This window comes from Diadema setosum, chromosome 22, assembly GCF_964275005.1.
Source record: "Diadema setosum chromosome 22, eeDiaSeto1, whole genome shotgun sequence".
NCBI lineage: Eukaryota > Metazoa > Echinodermata > Echinoidea > Diadematoida > Diadematidae > Diadema > Diadema setosum.
In genome coordinates, this window is record NC_092706.1 from 30,108,415 (window position 1) to 30,124,735 (window position 16,321).

The 16,321-nt window shown below is 39.2% G+C and overlaps 1 protein-coding gene across 1 annotated transcript; it reads left to right on the forward strand.

Moving 5' to 3' along the window:
* Nucleotides 1-276: 276 nt before the first annotated feature.
* On the forward strand, nucleotides 277-15,307 carry LOC140245297 (uncharacterized). The gene is made up of 7 exons (XM_072324882.1): nucleotides 277-414; nucleotides 7,321-7,425; nucleotides 8,699-8,797; nucleotides 9,186-9,284; nucleotides 9,692-9,793; nucleotides 13,724-13,804; nucleotides 14,165-15,307. Exons 1-7 carry the CDS (start codon nucleotides 277-279, stop codon nucleotides 15,305-15,307), a joined length of 1,767 nt encoding a protein of 588 aa, XP_072180983.1.
* Nucleotides 15,308-16,321: the final 1,014 nt, after the last annotated feature.

Genomic DNA, 16,321 nt, shown 5'->3' on the forward strand with positions numbered 1-16,321 from the left:
TACGAACTTTCGGAATAACAAACCTTATTTCATTTTCGGATTAACGAACCTGCGGAGTAACTAACATCACCCATAACAATCATGACAATGACAGGGCCCTCTGAGAGAGCAGAGTGACATTAATGAAGCTACCCTGGGAAAATGATCATGTCATATAGATTTGAATTATTATCGTTATAGCCCTCTCTTTTATTCTCTCCATAATATATTTCAGGACGCAGTAAGTAATCTGATACGTGTAGACAACGGATATTTACAAAGCAAACTGTCAGGAAAATGTCATCCGGGGAAGAGCTACCCCTGGACGATCTTGATGATGAGCTCCCACCGCTTCTCCAAGCTGCCAAGAATGCCGACGTCGCCTCCTTTAAGAAGCTCATGGAAGACGGGCACGACGTCCTACAGAAAGACGAGGTCAGTTGAAATGTTTGGTAGAACCAACGGAGCTTGGGAATTTTAATTTCAAAGTGGAATTTCCATATTGCATGTATCCCCATTGGGTGCACGTCACGAGACCAGCATTCACGAGTCATTCAGCCCACGAGTCATACAACTCACAAGTCATACAGCCCATGAGTTATACAGCTCACGAGTCACACAGCCCATTAGCTCGACACTAAACTAACAAGGCCTACGAGGTCGACACATCAAGCCCCGTGTTGTATCTGTCAAACTCGTGGGCTGTATACCTAGAGTCGAACTCATGGGCTTTATTTGCCTAGTGTCGGACTCATGGGCTGTATGACTCGTGAGTTGTATGGCTGATGGACCTGTTTTCAATGTCTAACTCGTGGGCTGTATGACTCGTGGGTGTCGGTCTGTAGGATGACCCCTCCCCATCACCAAGAATAAACATAACAATTTTATATTCATATTCTTTTGCTCTTCCGCTTTTCCTCATTTTCTGTCATCTCCTTAATGGCTTTTTTTTTTCTTTCCAATCCTTCTGGGTTTTTTTTTCTGATTTTTATTTTCCCCTTCCTCCTCTTTCCCCTTACTTTTCGCTTTTTCTATTTAAGAAATAAACTGTATAGTCATTTATGACTTATTGAGCTTTATTTTGGCCGACCGACCTGAAAATACACTTCTATGACTGCTTGTACACGTGTTTACCAATCCGCTCATGTCAACCATTAGCTACAATACCATTCTGAAGTAGAAATTATTCACTTTTTTGCCCGACAACATACAGGAACAGGATGACGTCACTATTCCGCTGTCATTGCTATTTTCTTTGCTATCAATGAGATGACTTGAAGGTTGCAATCACGGAATATGAATGAATCATTAAAAGAATTGAGATTTAGCAAAATTTCTATTTAATTTGTTCTTTCCTGCGTCCAAATACCCTGTAATCAAAAAGTGTTGTCTCACACACTATAGATAGTAGGTACCATTTTTTGTGTCGTTATATCAGCGAGTTGCCGCGTCTTTTCCGTGGCGGTGAATTCATGCAATCATGATTAAAGTGTGAGCAATTACAAACTTCCATACTTCCAATGCCACGGATTTCAATTAGTTGATATCGAAACCGTGTTTGTCATTCAATCCAACAATGCCTTGTTTGTTCTGGGTTTAATGACCGAGTGTTAGAGCCGCTCGTTGCTGGGAATCGAATCCTCAACGAATCGTTTCAATCTCAAAATGCGATGTATTATAATGGCTACCAAATTCTTCGTCACAGTCGGTCTGTTCTCTTCAATATGTCACGTGTATCATGATCTTGAAGTACATGTGTTCCTAACGTCAACCTTGCAAATCGTAGAAAAGACATCCGATGAAGTTGAGGAAATTTACGTTGCTTGGATACAGGAAGCAAGATAAAGTGTAAAGCAAAAACTGATGAGCAAAATTAATGATCAGTAGGAACTCGAATGAAATCACAAGAAAAGGTGTGTATAAAGTAGTCATATAGATTATGATGTCAGTGAGCTAGCGATTTAACGCAAACTACTACTTTTCGAAACGGTTCAAGAGTGAAACAGTTTAGAATGGATACAGGAAGCAAGATAAAGTGTAAAGCAAAAACTGATGAGCAGATTTCCATTCTAAACTGTTTCACTCTTTTTGCAAATACCCGAGTTTATACGTTTAAATGATTAATGTATAGTATGGAAATGATGGGCATGAGGCTTGGGTTGTAAGCGTTTCCAGCATATATTAACATAGACAACACGTTTGTCATAATAAGCCAGTAGTTCGTAGTTCCACTTTGCGCATGAACAGAAAAAGGTCATTTGTACCAAGAGGCAAGTTGGTTTTTCAATTCACTGAGATAAGCATCTGTCATACAATGATTATTCATGCATCCTTGTAAATGTTGCTTTCCAGTACATCCACCTGACAGCAAACCTGGTATTTGACAATAAGAATAAAACAGTTTTTTAATGCATTCAATGCAAAACAATGAAATGGATGCTTCCCCGACGGTTGATTGACGGACCATTCTGGTCACCTGGTCTACGCAAGTTCATTCATTGTTTGAACACGAATCCATGAATTATTACGTCGGGCAAGCTTAAGCCCCTTTTACACTTTCACGGATCGCATCACGGATGACCACGGATCGTCGATCCGGGATCATTCGTACTGTTTCCGGCATGACCGTATTGACTCCGTGAAGTCACCCGGCATTATCCTTGATCATCCGGTATGTCCGCGGAAAAGATTAAGCTTGCTTAATTTTTCATCCCGGACATCACGGATGAAAATCAATACAAACTCTTCCTTGTTGGCAACGTCTACTCCGTGCTGCCTTCGTATTCCTTCCTCGTAGGCATCGGCTACTCCGTGTTGCCTCCGTACTCATTCTAGGACAATCCGTGAAGACATCGGGACGTCCGTATTAGCATCGGCGCCATCCGGGATGAAATATTTGTGTATTTTGCCAATACAAGCTCATAAAGTCCGTGAAATTTGCTCACATCTTCCCCCATCAGTACAGCCATCAACTCCTCATACTGTTCGTTTAGTGGTCGCCGGAGAAGCTTAAGTGACCCACACATACCTCCTTGCTGTTTTTTCTTCTTTGTGTGTGTTTTGATTTGTTTTGTTTTGCTTTATTTATGTCTTGATTTTCCAGAAAAATGAGAGTTTGAAACAAAGAGATATGCCTTAATGGTGTCGACAAGCAGAGAAGTATGTACGCTGCTGCAGATTTCTGGTGTGCTTGTTATATTTAGCTCTGGAGGCATGTCGCCCGAGAATGATAAAGTATCAAAAGCAAAAGCAAATGTCATCTGTCAACATTTTAGGGATATCTGTGTAATGACCTCGAAGGGACCCAGTTGCATCCGTGCTCTTCCTTGATATCCTTGTTGCCTCCGTACCGTTTCCGCTGTGGTCCGCGTACATCCCTTGTCTGTCCGTGTACGCACCGTACTTGTCCGTGTAGCCTCCGTACTTGTCCGTGTAGACACCCAGTTGGGATCGTGTTCACACCGTCAATGAGATGAAAATTGATATTTTGCATGCCGGAACACCACGGACGACGATCCGTGGTCATCCGTGTAGCAATCCGTGAAAGTGTAAAAGGGGCTCTACCGGTACCCATAATGTCTCTTTGAAAACGATTGAAGTGCCTAAAGGTGCAATCACACATCGCCGGTTTAGATGGCGGTTCATGGCGGTTCAGCAAATCGCCGTGCTCCGCCAAAGACCGTGTTTACACCGTACACAAACCGTGGTCATCCGTCACCCATCCGCCATGAACCCCGAGAACCGCCGGGAACCGCGGGGAACCGCCAGAAAAATTAAACATGTTTAATTTTTCGTGGCGGTCTAGGCGGTTTGAAATGGACCGTGTTCACATCGCCGTTCATCGTGTTAAGAACGGCATCCTCCGTCTTTGCACCGCAAGATCCGTGATAATACCGTGTTAACACCGCCATAATTTTCAAGCGAAAAGAAACAATGAACTTAAAAGAGAATAATGGCTCCGGCGACACTTCGTGGCGGAGCAATAAAAAATGGAGATAAACGCAAAGATGAACCCATAATGCAAGATCGGGCAAATATATTGAATGCTACAGTTTCCTTACTTCTTTAACACTTATACAGTAACAAATAAAGTTTAATGTTCAAAAAGTTGTTAGGTATGTTGAATAGTACATCATTTACATTAAAAGGTAAGTTCAGTCAAAACTTAACAGCTTTTAAGATGGCCAGCAACGTGTTACACACAGAAGACTTATGTAAATATGTTGGGTTCTGCTTTCGTGATTATGTATGCCATTTTTGTAAGACTGCATGTTGATACAGATATGTTGAAACTTAAGAGAGTAGAGGGAAAAGCAATGTTGAAACTTGAAAAAAAACACCATTATTATGTTACATGAACCTGTAAGTAAAGAGGAAACTATACACATAATACTATATATGCTTCTTTGATAATGTATAATGTACATAATATGTCTTTTTATTGACTGTTATTAAAGATATTATTATTATATTATCATCATTACCGTTCTTATATAGCGCATAATACCTTTGGCAAGGTCTCTATGCGCTTTAGAGGGGGAACAAAAAAATAAACAGGCAAAGGTAATTTCAGAAACAGTAACATGCTGCATAAATCATCATCTACAATCACTATGTTACTATTTTAACAGTTAAGTATTTAAAAACATTTTTGACTTATTGATGGAACTTGCATGTTCTATCACTTGGGATGCTGTCCACAGTTCTGGGGCGGCATAAACCACGTTTGCCATATTAGTTTGTCGTAATGGATCGAGGGTATCACATAAAGATTCCCCTTACAATTTAGGAACTCTCCTAGGCTCATATTTCACAAGAAGCTGTGAAAGATAAGAAGGAGCAATTTTGTGAAAACATGGATAAACAAGCAACAAGATCTTAAATTCAACACGCGAAATAATTATGTGAAAACTTGATTAAGAAAGAATTAAAAAAAGAGAGATGTTGAAACAAGCAAGTACTTGTACATCACTTGATAAATAAACCTACAAATGATTAGGAAACTTTGGAAACTATTTTGGATTCTGCTTTGATATGTATGTCTTTTTAATGACAGTTAATACGGATATTTTAAAAATTAAAAGAGAAAGAGAAAAGTCACGTTGAAACTTGAAGATAATTGCTTGTTGCATCACTCAAATTGTGTTTATATACCTAATAAAGCAAAACGCTCCTTGTTGAAACCCATTGAGGACAAGTGAAAGGGCTCTGATTGCATCCAACTACATGGGCTTGGTATGGACTCCTCCACCTTCCGGGACGATACGTGTTACTACCGCGTCAATCCGCGTTTGCTCCGTGTTCAAAACGTGTTGAGAACGTAGTCAAAGTGCTTTCCGCCATCATTGGGACACGGTTCACGGCGGTTTGAGAACCGCCATGAACCGCCATCTAAACCGGCGATGTGTGATCGCACCTTTACCAACTGAGAAAAAAGAAAGGTCATTTGTACCAACGTGCCCATGAGCTAATTACGAACTGGCTTATTCATGTTTATTTAACAAATGCAGATAGGAAAGAATATTAATAACATTCAGAGAGATAATTCAGACATCGAATCAGGATTGTGTCCCCTAAGAAGGAAAAAGAGAAAAAGAGTCAAGTGGGACTGAAGATAAAAAGACTTGTTTGGCATACAGCTTGAAATGAGACTAGACGATGCGCGTCCTATCTCCTTAGAGACAGACCTTATCAAGTAAATGTCACCAAACTTAAAACCCAAATCAAACATTGATCTATGTTAACAAAATAATGCAGCGAGGTGCCAAGAGATAAACAGCGATGTGTCATTAGGTTTTTGTTCTGTTTCTCCTTCAAGTCGATGTAATCTTCCGAATGTAGTACGACCTTGTTACTTCCACAGCAGTACAAATTTGCTTGGTTGCGTGACTTTACTCTGAGCTTAGACTTGTCAGAGTTTAATATCATGAAATTGGCTATAGTAGTTCTTTGATAATTACTTTGTTTCGAAGGCATTTGTGCAATTAAATATATTCCCTCATGACGTCATTTTGTCTTACAGAAAGAAAGTTGGTCTTGTCTGAAAGAAAAAGTACTAAACTATGAAGAAAACAGTAACTGACGTCGTTCAGAAAATAAACGTAAGAATAAATTGAATGAGGTTACTACAGCTTGACATCAATTAGGAAAGAGCTATGTAAATTATTGAACGAAATTGCTTAGTTATTGGGTTGTGTTATGGTTTGATATTTGACGAAGATGCTCGTGATAGAATAGTTACACAATTATTTCCCTGATATTGATTATTATATGATAAGGCACGTTGACCATTGCTCTAAGGTGATAAGAACAATAAATAGCTCCTATGTCAACGTTTATTAACACAAAAATATAGTCATCGCCATCTCACTGCTAGTACTCTCTGGCCACATGACACTGTGAATCGCATTCATTTCGTCATGTGCGTGTTTGTGTGTGTGTCTGTGTGTGTGTGTGTATGTATGTGTGTTTATTCATTCGTTGCATTCACGCACTCATTCTAAAGTAATTATTTCTGAATTAATGTTATTATTGTTTATGTAACATGTAGATTAATATTCCTCATTCAGTTTCTTTCTCTGTTGAATATACGTAAATGCCTATATAAATATATTTTTTTTGTACATTATCTATCATCGAAGCATATAGGTGTATATAATGCTCAACGGAAATATTTCTATGAATTGTTTTATTTTCTCCTCATGTAATTGCACTGTTTGTTTAATTCTCATGTAAGCGACTCTGTAAATTAAACACGCAGCGTTGTTGTTATCGTAACAGCGCTGCGTGTTTTACCTTCTTTGAAGGTCTATTTTATGTAATATATCTGTGTTTGTATATCTTTTTGATGACGGAAAATAAATACAATTCATTTACCATTTTCTTCACAAATTACATACGTAACATACATCTATACAGATTAAACAATAGTACATGTAACAATATTGTGAAAATCCCTTGTAGACAGAATGAACTTTACACAATATACATATCATGAAGAAACGAATATAGGTATAAGGACATCGGTACCCGCAAAACAAGCTCTTGAGTTTTACTTTTCAGCAAATGATCGACAGGGTAATTTACGGGAAATCAATTAAGAACTTTTTGAAATAAGAGTGCAGGCTGTACTGACTTGTCAAATCAACAGGAGGAATATAAGAGGCCTACTTCTATTATCAGAGTGATTATCACTGTTATTATTCATCATTACTTTTATTATCATCATCACTTTTGTTGATGTTGCCATCATAGCTAACATTATCATCTTTATTTTCGTAAGTACCCGCTACTACGTCTACCACTTCTGATATAAAATGTCATTACCATTTCCTCACACAGGACGATCGCACCGTCCTACACTGGGCCGCCCAGAGTGGCTGTGTGCCGATCATCATGGCCGGGGTAGCTCGCGGTCTCATGTGGCATGCTAATGCAAAGAGCAAGGTGAGTAGAACGCACTACAAAACTCACTCCTTCTCTTTTTCATTACTTCCAGTAACCGGAATTGTCTGCTTGTGTGATTTAAATGACAGCCTCCAATACAAAAAAAAAATAAATAAATAAATAAAAAAAAATATTAATAAAACAAAACAAAACAAAACAAAAAAAAAACCATCAAATTCTATGCCTAATTTATAGGCAAAATGCAAAATACAATCCGGCGTAATGTGTGCTATGTAAGTAGCAATTGCTGCAAATCGCTTTTCTAACCTAAATATTGGGCTTCTGAAAAGATGGTGATAGTTTGTAATCAGTTGCCTTTTTGCTTTTTTATTTTCTCACGTAAATGGGTTTCAGTCATCAATATGTAGGACCTTTTTCAGACGATTTTTGATCACCCACCTTCACAAGGGTGACGATCGCAGATGGGGCTGACATGTGGGAAATGGGACTCAATTGATTCAGAGCTAGTCATGTGTTATTACTCACCAAACTTGCTCGAAAATTCACGAATGTCTCAGAATTGTTAGGACTTGGGACTAGCAAGCTTACACGTACAGCAAGAAGGCAACATGTTAAACTTCATTCTTCGCGGCGCCTTGTTGAGGACAAATAGGCGCCGTACCGCCTTGACAAATTTCATCAGGCCGCTCTTATCACCTTCTTGTCCTGAACGAGGATCTTAGGCTAGTTGAGTTTTGATTAGTCGTTTTTAAGACCTTCTGGTTCCCTTCGCGAATTTCAACAATCGCTTTTTCGTCTTCTCGTTTTACCCTTTTTATGAAAAGAAGGCTGCACTTCTTCGTCCATACGTTTTGGTGCTCCGTGACCATAGTGAGTTATACACGTTTTGCTTGAGGGAACGCATGTTTTCGGAATAAGAAAGGGTTTACCATGAAGAAAGAAGGGGGGGGGTTCGAGAGGGAAACAGTCTTTTTCAATAGCGAATCACCACATTGATTGATTGATTGATTGATTGATTGATTGATTGATTGATTGATTGATTGATTGATTGATTGTTCTTATTATCCACAATGCGAATGTGGAAATGCGCCTTCCACCAGCGTTTACATAATAATTATAATAAGAGATACTAACAGATAATTGTTCAAAGAATCGCTGTATAACAAGCTACAATTCTTGGTGGGATACTTTCATCACCAACTTGTCAGATGCTTTCTTCACAATATAAATGAAGATTAAGATGGAGTTGAATTACATTGATGTGCATCGGATGTTATATCAAAACCAATGGTCTTTCTCCCTTGTTTTACAGCGAGGTCTCACACCCCTCCACGAGGCGTGTCTTGCAGGCTATGTACGGACAGTCCATGTCTTACTGGCCATTGGCGCAGATATGACGTCACAAACACAGGTGATTCTTGGCACACAAAATTAATTAAAATCTCGCATCCACAAGTCATATGAGCCATGATTTTCTACGTAGGTAAAGAAGTCAAGTTTTCATCCAGATCTACTTAAGTGTAGTTCAGTGATGATGAGGTGCGTGGTGTATGTATAGTTCCTATTCATATTACTTGATCCATTACGGAATCTTGTTCGAAGTACATATATCACTATAGATGCAACGATGTGTTTCAGCAAATCATAGAATTATAGAATTTGTTATGATAAAAAAGATGATACCACAATTCTACTGGCCAAATGTCTTGGAATGTTAATGCAGCAACGCAATTGTCCTGTATTTTAGATATGCCGAGTAATCCAAAAGTTTTCGTTTTTCTGTTTAATTGCCGTATTAGGAGGGTTACACCCCACTCCTGTGCGCAGCAGGTAACGGTCATAATGACGTCACGCGAGTTCTCGTTGGCGCGGGCTGCGATACCAACAAACTTCTTCCGGTGAGTTTTCATATACCGATACGATGTACGTGATAACACTCAATAGACAGCGATGTCTTGATGCGTGTCTTAATTTACGAGTTGAGGCGTCGCAAAGGCTCCTCCCAAGTAAGTTTACGCCTTGTTTAACAATAAAATGTACTTAAATAAGATGTAGAGAAATTATGTACGTACGGAGGGAGCTAACAAAGACGATAACAATACAAAGACATAATTATACAAAATCATACAGTGTACACCCTGCAAAACAGTATGTAAGGATAATGATACTGATTACATTACTGATAAGACAGGTGATTTAGTAGTGGCAGCAGTATAGTAACAGTAATAACGATAACAACAGAGATAATAATTAATTTCATTCTTTTTTTTATAGATTGTAACAATATGATATTATTCTTCCTTAGACAATAGGAGTGAACGCACTTCACATTGCAGCTTGGACTGATCAACCGGAAGTCCTTGATGACCTCCTGACCCTGGGAGGAGACATGACGAGGAAGAGCAAGGTAAAGTCACGTGACTGTACTTTTAGTCTTCTAGCTAGCTGGAAATCTGTCATTACAGTTCAAATTCATCCAAAATTTATCAGGTGTCAGGGAGTGGACCTAAATCTAATTAGTTGCGTACTTGAATAGAATTCGATTGTCGGACTAGTGCCGTGGACCTGCTTGAATATAGATTTCCGTGCGTGTTGAATTGTGTCATATCCCATCCCCCATACTACATGCAAATTGCAAATACATTGTATCAGTTGATCAAGAGAAAGTGGATTTTTTTACAATTACCAAGAAGATCAGGTGTTTATAACATCATTATATTCCAAACAATCCCTTAATTGCCTATCCTCGCTGAGCGTGAGTGTCATTTTTGTCGAGTACCTTACTTAAGTAAACGTTAAACCACCCCCCCCCCATCATCAGGATGAAAATTCGCCATCACATGCAGATTTGCGCTACATATAGAGAGACGGTTTATCCATGAATCCAACCAGTTTGCAATTAAGAGTACTTGACATGCGTATACTGTGTACTAATTTGACGACAAAGGGAGATAGCAGATCCAAGTATATTTATCTTAGAATCAAACAATCATCACTAAACGTTTTTAATGTCAGGAATGAAACTAAATTAAAGTACTAACGCCTTTGAAAGTTTTATGACATTGGGCTTACAGTGTCCCTACCCTCTGACCAAGTTGTAAGCAGGTATCACGTTTCTTTAAAAACTTACAGCTTTACAGTCAAAATGTCAAGCACTATTAAAACGAGGGTAATCAATTACAACGTACACTATAAATATTTTGTAAAATTTTCTTGACGGCAATTTGAAAAGTTTTGTGATACAATCTGTCACCTCTTTCGATACCTTTTGTATTTGCTTTGACCGTTTCAAAAAAGCGCCTACCGACTATTTCATTACTCCTGACCGCGTGACACGGAGTTAATGTTTTAGGCGAAATTTTCCCAATCTCCCCATCCCCCATCCGTGCTAAAAGTGAAAAAACAGACAGAATGATGTGAGTAAATGGGACTACGATCAGAGCACTGGCATGACGCATGTTTTTATAGAATACTACTTTCGACGTTGAAGGGACATCTTGTTTTCAATTAACAACATTGTTTGCATTCATGATGTCCAAGAAATTGTACTTCCGCAGGAAATTGTACTTCCGCAAAAAAAAAAAAGTTAAAAATGTACAGAATACCGCATGAAGCAAAGTCTTTTCCTGTTGATACTTGAGGCATTACCTCTGCCAGCTTATAGCACGTGCTTATACAGAATCATTTATCCAACTAATTCGACAGAATTGAACCATCAAGTGAATTCTAAAAACAGTATATTCTACCATTTTGTTTTGTTTTGCTATCTCATCCGGTTACCTGGACAAAGCAAACGTTTTTTTTTTTTTTTTTAAGCTTAAAGTCACATTGAGATGAGGATCTGTAATTGTGACCAGGGACAATTCATCCTTGGACCAGAAGAATGTTATCATTGGATTTAGCAGTGTTGCAAATAACCATTACCGGGGACTTAAACCTTGAGTAGTCTAATGTCTTGCAACGAATCACGTGCGATGCACACTATATGTATGTATATTCAATTCGGTGGTTATAATCATACTATAACTAATAATTTTACCATTAGATAAATTATTCTATGTAGTAGAAAAACCTACTAAAACCTATCTTACCTATGATGATGTGTCACGTGTAGGAAAATAAGAGAATGAAGAAGTTAAAAAGGCAACAAACAGCAAGCAAACGGTAATACGCTAAGAATGCTAAGTTGGATCATTTCAAAGAGCGATCTTACAAAGACTCTACACGTCCATGGTGGACGCACTGTAGAGGTATACCGGTAGATACCAATCGCTCATCAAACAAAATATTGACCCTCCTATCGCATGTATTGGGTCATCAACGACAAGCAAATAAGAGATAACGGTGTTGGCTCTAGTTAACCTTACGATTACACAGTGGACAATGCATCTATCACGCACTCTGCCTCATTGTGTTATTACACAATGGCTGTACAAGGGGGTGTTTCACGAAGATTTTAAGTCGAATTTCAATTCTAAGATTGACTAAAAATTATGATATGCTGTGTGTGTCTTCAATGTTGTTCAACTTTCTAATGAAAATGAAGATTTTTGAGACTTTTTTCATGTAGCCATTGATAATACAAGATAAAGTGAATAACTCTGGAATTATTCTGTAAACATTAATGATGATTTGAAGTGGGTGGTAATTAGGATAACGAAATTGAACAGGGAAACCAGTGGCATACCATAATTTCTAGCCAATCTTAAATTAAGTTCGACTTCATGAAAAGTCTGACGCAGAACAAAATGTCTTCATTCAAGTGTAGCAATGTTGTCATACGGGAACAAAGCTGATAGTATTTTAACGCAAATTGGGTTACATAATCCAGTCGATTTTTTGGTAAAAGATAATTTCACATTAAGTTTGATTACTATAATTATTGTTAAATATCGCTGATGGGATTTATTTGAAAGGGAACAAGGAAAAGTAGAAATTACGCGGTGCGTAATATATGTCCCCGCCGGAAGTAGCATTTTGTAACAAAATGTGCAATATAGGTAAAAATCAAGGTCAAAGGTCAAAGAAGTCAAAGGTCAAAATTCTGTGTAGAAGTTTTGAAGCCCTCACCTAGTGCCATCACATAAAGCAAATGGAATCGAAATTGGATTAGAAATGGCGAAGGAGTAGCATTTTGTAGCCAATGTACAATATAGGTCAAAAATCAAGGTCAAAGGTCAAAGAAGTCAAAGGTCAAAATTCTGTGTAGAAGTTTTGAAGCCCTCACCTAGTGCCATCACATAAAGCAAACGGAATCGAAATCGGGTTAGAAATGGCGAAGGAGTAGCATTTTGTAGCAAAATGCACAATATAGGTCAAAAATCAAGGTCAAAGGTCAAAGAAGTCAAAGGTCAAAATTCTGTGTAGAAGTTTTGAAGCCCTCAACTAGTGCCATCATATAAACCAAACGGAATCGAAATCGGCTTAGAAATGGCGAAGGAGTAGCATTTTGTAGCAAAATGTACAATATAGGTCAAAGGTCAAGGTCAAAGGTCACAACTGAAATTCTGTGTGCAAGTTTTAAAGCTCCCATGTAGTGCTATCATATAAAGCAAACAGAATCAAAATTGGCTCATAAATGACAGAGAAGTAGCAAATTGAACATTTTAATCACACACGGACGCACACACGGACGGACGCACGGACGGACGGACGGACGGACGGACACACACACGTACGGAGCCCATTTCATAGTCCCCTGCTCGAACTCGTTCGGCGGGGACAAAAAGACGATTGCTTATCAAAATAGTTGCGGAATGAATATACAGTCGAAGCAAAAGTGGGAAATTTGACTCAAGTGAAATTGCAGTAATGGATTCTAAAATATTTCTAGCGTTATTGCCATCCTTTGATTCTACAGACTGCTGATTTCACACGTTGATTTAAACAGTCAAAACATTCTGCAATCAAAAAGTCAACTAAATTAAGGCATATGTATTTTCATCACGATATCCTTCTAATTTTGATACATTTTGTCTGCTAAAGTTTATTTATTTACATCTAGTGGGAAAACTCACTAAATATTGTGAAATTATAATGTCTGTGTTCTAACGATCTGGGTGGCCAATACAGGTATCAACGATTCGCTTCTTTCAACCTACCCGTCTTTATTTTCAGGATAGTGAAAGATGACTTGCTATTACACAGAATTCTGTATATCACATTTGCGGTAGGAAAATTATACGTATGTACTTGTTAAGTTGGACCTACGTGACTCCAACAAGTAAATCAACATTAGAATTATATTTCATTTGCTTTTTTAGGGGGGGGGGCAATACCAATATATCATAAGAATGCAACAAAGTACGACATTTCTTTTTTCTCATGTAACTTACAGATGGGGAAAACAGCCATTGACTTCGCCGTGGAGCAGAGCCACACAGATTGTATCAACGTGCTGCGAAAACATGAGGAGAAAGTGAGTGGATAAAGAGAATCCAGATAATGACGTCACTTATCTCGGTAGACAGACAGTTATAGTAAAAATTAGTATAAATGGGTGAGGTCTACATTTACTTTGTTATTTTTCTTATCATGTTTTTTCTGGTGTCTGGGTTTGATACCTTGTCCTTGCATTTTGCATTTTTCGCCATTGTTACAATAATGTTGCTGTGAAAGAAAGTTTCTTATCAAGTCAGAAGACTACAATCGATGTATGTAAAAAAGTGGTCAGATCAATCTTAATAGGACAAGTAGCAGGACTAATGTAGTGTTCTACACGTGAATCGATAATAGTGATAATGCGCTTTCATTGCCTTCTTCGAAACACTCTCCACAGCGTCAGCTGGAATTCAAATCACAGCTGGGTGAACAGGAGAACTTCTTCAGAGCCAAGTTGAACCAACTGGCAGACAAGATCCACAAGTACTACGACGACCGTCTAAAGCAGGAGATCGAGTACTTCGAGAAGCAGCTCCACGACCTGCACGACAGGGACGCCGAAATCATCTTCAAGTTGAAGAAGAGAATCAATCAGCTTCTCAAGACGGAGCTCGACGATCATGATGAGGAAGAGGAAAAGATGGAGGAGGACGATCGCGGTACGCCAACCTCAGAGACAAAGGTACACGACTCACTGCGTCCCGACGGAGAAAACACGAAACTCTCTTTACGGAGGCGACGACGAAGTAGCCAGTTCGCCCATCGACCACGAATGTTTAGTATTACAGCAGAGCATGGGCTCGGCGTACACGACTCGTCCGATGAAGATCACGGTGGTGAAACTCGGCATGGTTTTGAAAGACAACACAGTGCGGAGGTGCACCGTCAACCTCGACGACCAGGCAGCGGGAAAACCAAAACCATGACAGAACTCGTACAGGATGCTAGCAAACGAAGAAACAGCGTGAACTTCATCAAGCGACAAGAAAGCGCGGCGAGTATGGCGATAAGTCAGGTTCCAGAGCCAGAAAGAAGTCACTCTCCGAAGCCTCCAGGGGTCCCGACAATTCGTCTTCTGCAGTCGAGCAGACTGCGGCACACGAGGTCAACAACTCCCTCACACTCGATGTCTGTTACCCCATCAAAAATCTCCCCGTCCCCTCCTCCACCGTCTCCTAATCTGTCTCGAAAACGCTCGTCGAGTCCAACTTCCTCCGTGGTCGACTCGGTCTTCGCAGAGGAAAACGACAATCATACGGTCCTGTCACCACGCTCACAGCCGAAGTCGAGACGAAGTAGCATCGCAGCTTTCCTTAGGCCGAACTTCAAGTCGAACACAAACAATGAGAAGTCGCGTCGGAGAAGCGTCGAGACAAAAATACAAGACCAGGCTCCTCCGAAACCTCAGCCCCCAAAGACAAAGAAAAAGAAAGGCTTTTCCATCTTTTCAGTCCCACTTCCTGGAATCCCTGTAGGTATGATCGAAGAAGACTTCACCGAGGACATTGATATGGAAGGAAGTGGTTCACACGACTCTTGAGTTGTCTTTATAAATGTGATGGAGACTTCTTGCATTCTTTATCAGTTCATTTCGTTAAGAAAGAACTTTAATGTTTGCACCTTGTTAGCTAATTTTGGCAGCTTGGTAGGGCGACGAATTGTCAAAGAGTCATTTAACAGTCAATAATGTAATGTATTGTGAATCAACGCTCTGCCTTGATCAAGCTTGTTCGTGAAGCATCGTAGTTTTGCTTGTACGCATCCATGTAACAGCATGGTATCTATGTCTTTACATCTAAGAAATACAGTGGAACCTCTTTACATAGAGATCGGATACAACAACGTCTTCTTACAACAAGATGATTTTGGAGGTCCAAAGTCTTTACACTTCTTTGTTTTTTGTATCCTGCTGCCAGTGAGAAACGTGATAACAATATACATGCAATTGTCATCGTGGTTTCCATATCCTCATTATAAGTTCGGCCTCCGTTCCTTCATTACGTAATACAAGAACATTCGAATATTGTTCATCAGTGTGGCATCCTCATTGGAAGAAGAATGTTGTAAAAGTAGAGAATGTACAGCGTCGAGCTACCAGAATGATACGTCCACTCAGACCTTTGAGTTATGAAGCAAGACTTAAACACTTGAAATTGCCTTCATTGGCATATATAGACGGCATAGAGCCGATATGATACAGATTTTTAAGATCGTGAATGAGATTGATGATATGAAGTTCTCAAATTTTTTTGAGTTCTCAGTTGGAGGAAGGACGCGTGGTCATAAATTTAAGATACTGAAGAAACATGTAAAGTCCAAAGTGAGACAGTGCTCTTTCTCTCAAAGAGTTATTAGTGAGTGGAATAAGTTGCCATCATTTGTAGTTGACAGCCCATCCGTGAATAGTTTCAAGTCTAATTTAGAGAGGTTCTGGAGTCAAGACAAGAACAAATGTATACAACCCCGACGGGATATTTCTTTGTCCATGTGATACTGCACAGTGCCTAACAAAAAGTTATTAATGTCATGTAATGACGACACCGAGGGGCAAATA

What these genes read in the sequence shown, in the direction of transcription:
- LOC140245297 (XM_072324882.1), top strand. Translation starts at nt 277, where the DNA reads ATGTCATCCGGGGAAGAGCTACCCCTGGACGATCTTGATGATGAGCTC. An exon ending in ATATGACGTCACAAACACAG is followed by an intron (nt 8,798 to 9,185) that starts GTGATTCTTGGC and finishes TTGCCGTATTAG; the next exon opens with GAGGGTTACACCCCACTCCT. An exon ending in TGCGAAAACATGAGGAGAAA is followed by an intron (nt 13,805 to 14,164) that starts GTGAGTGGATAA and finishes CACTCTCCACAG; the next exon opens with CGTCAGCTGGAATTCAAATC.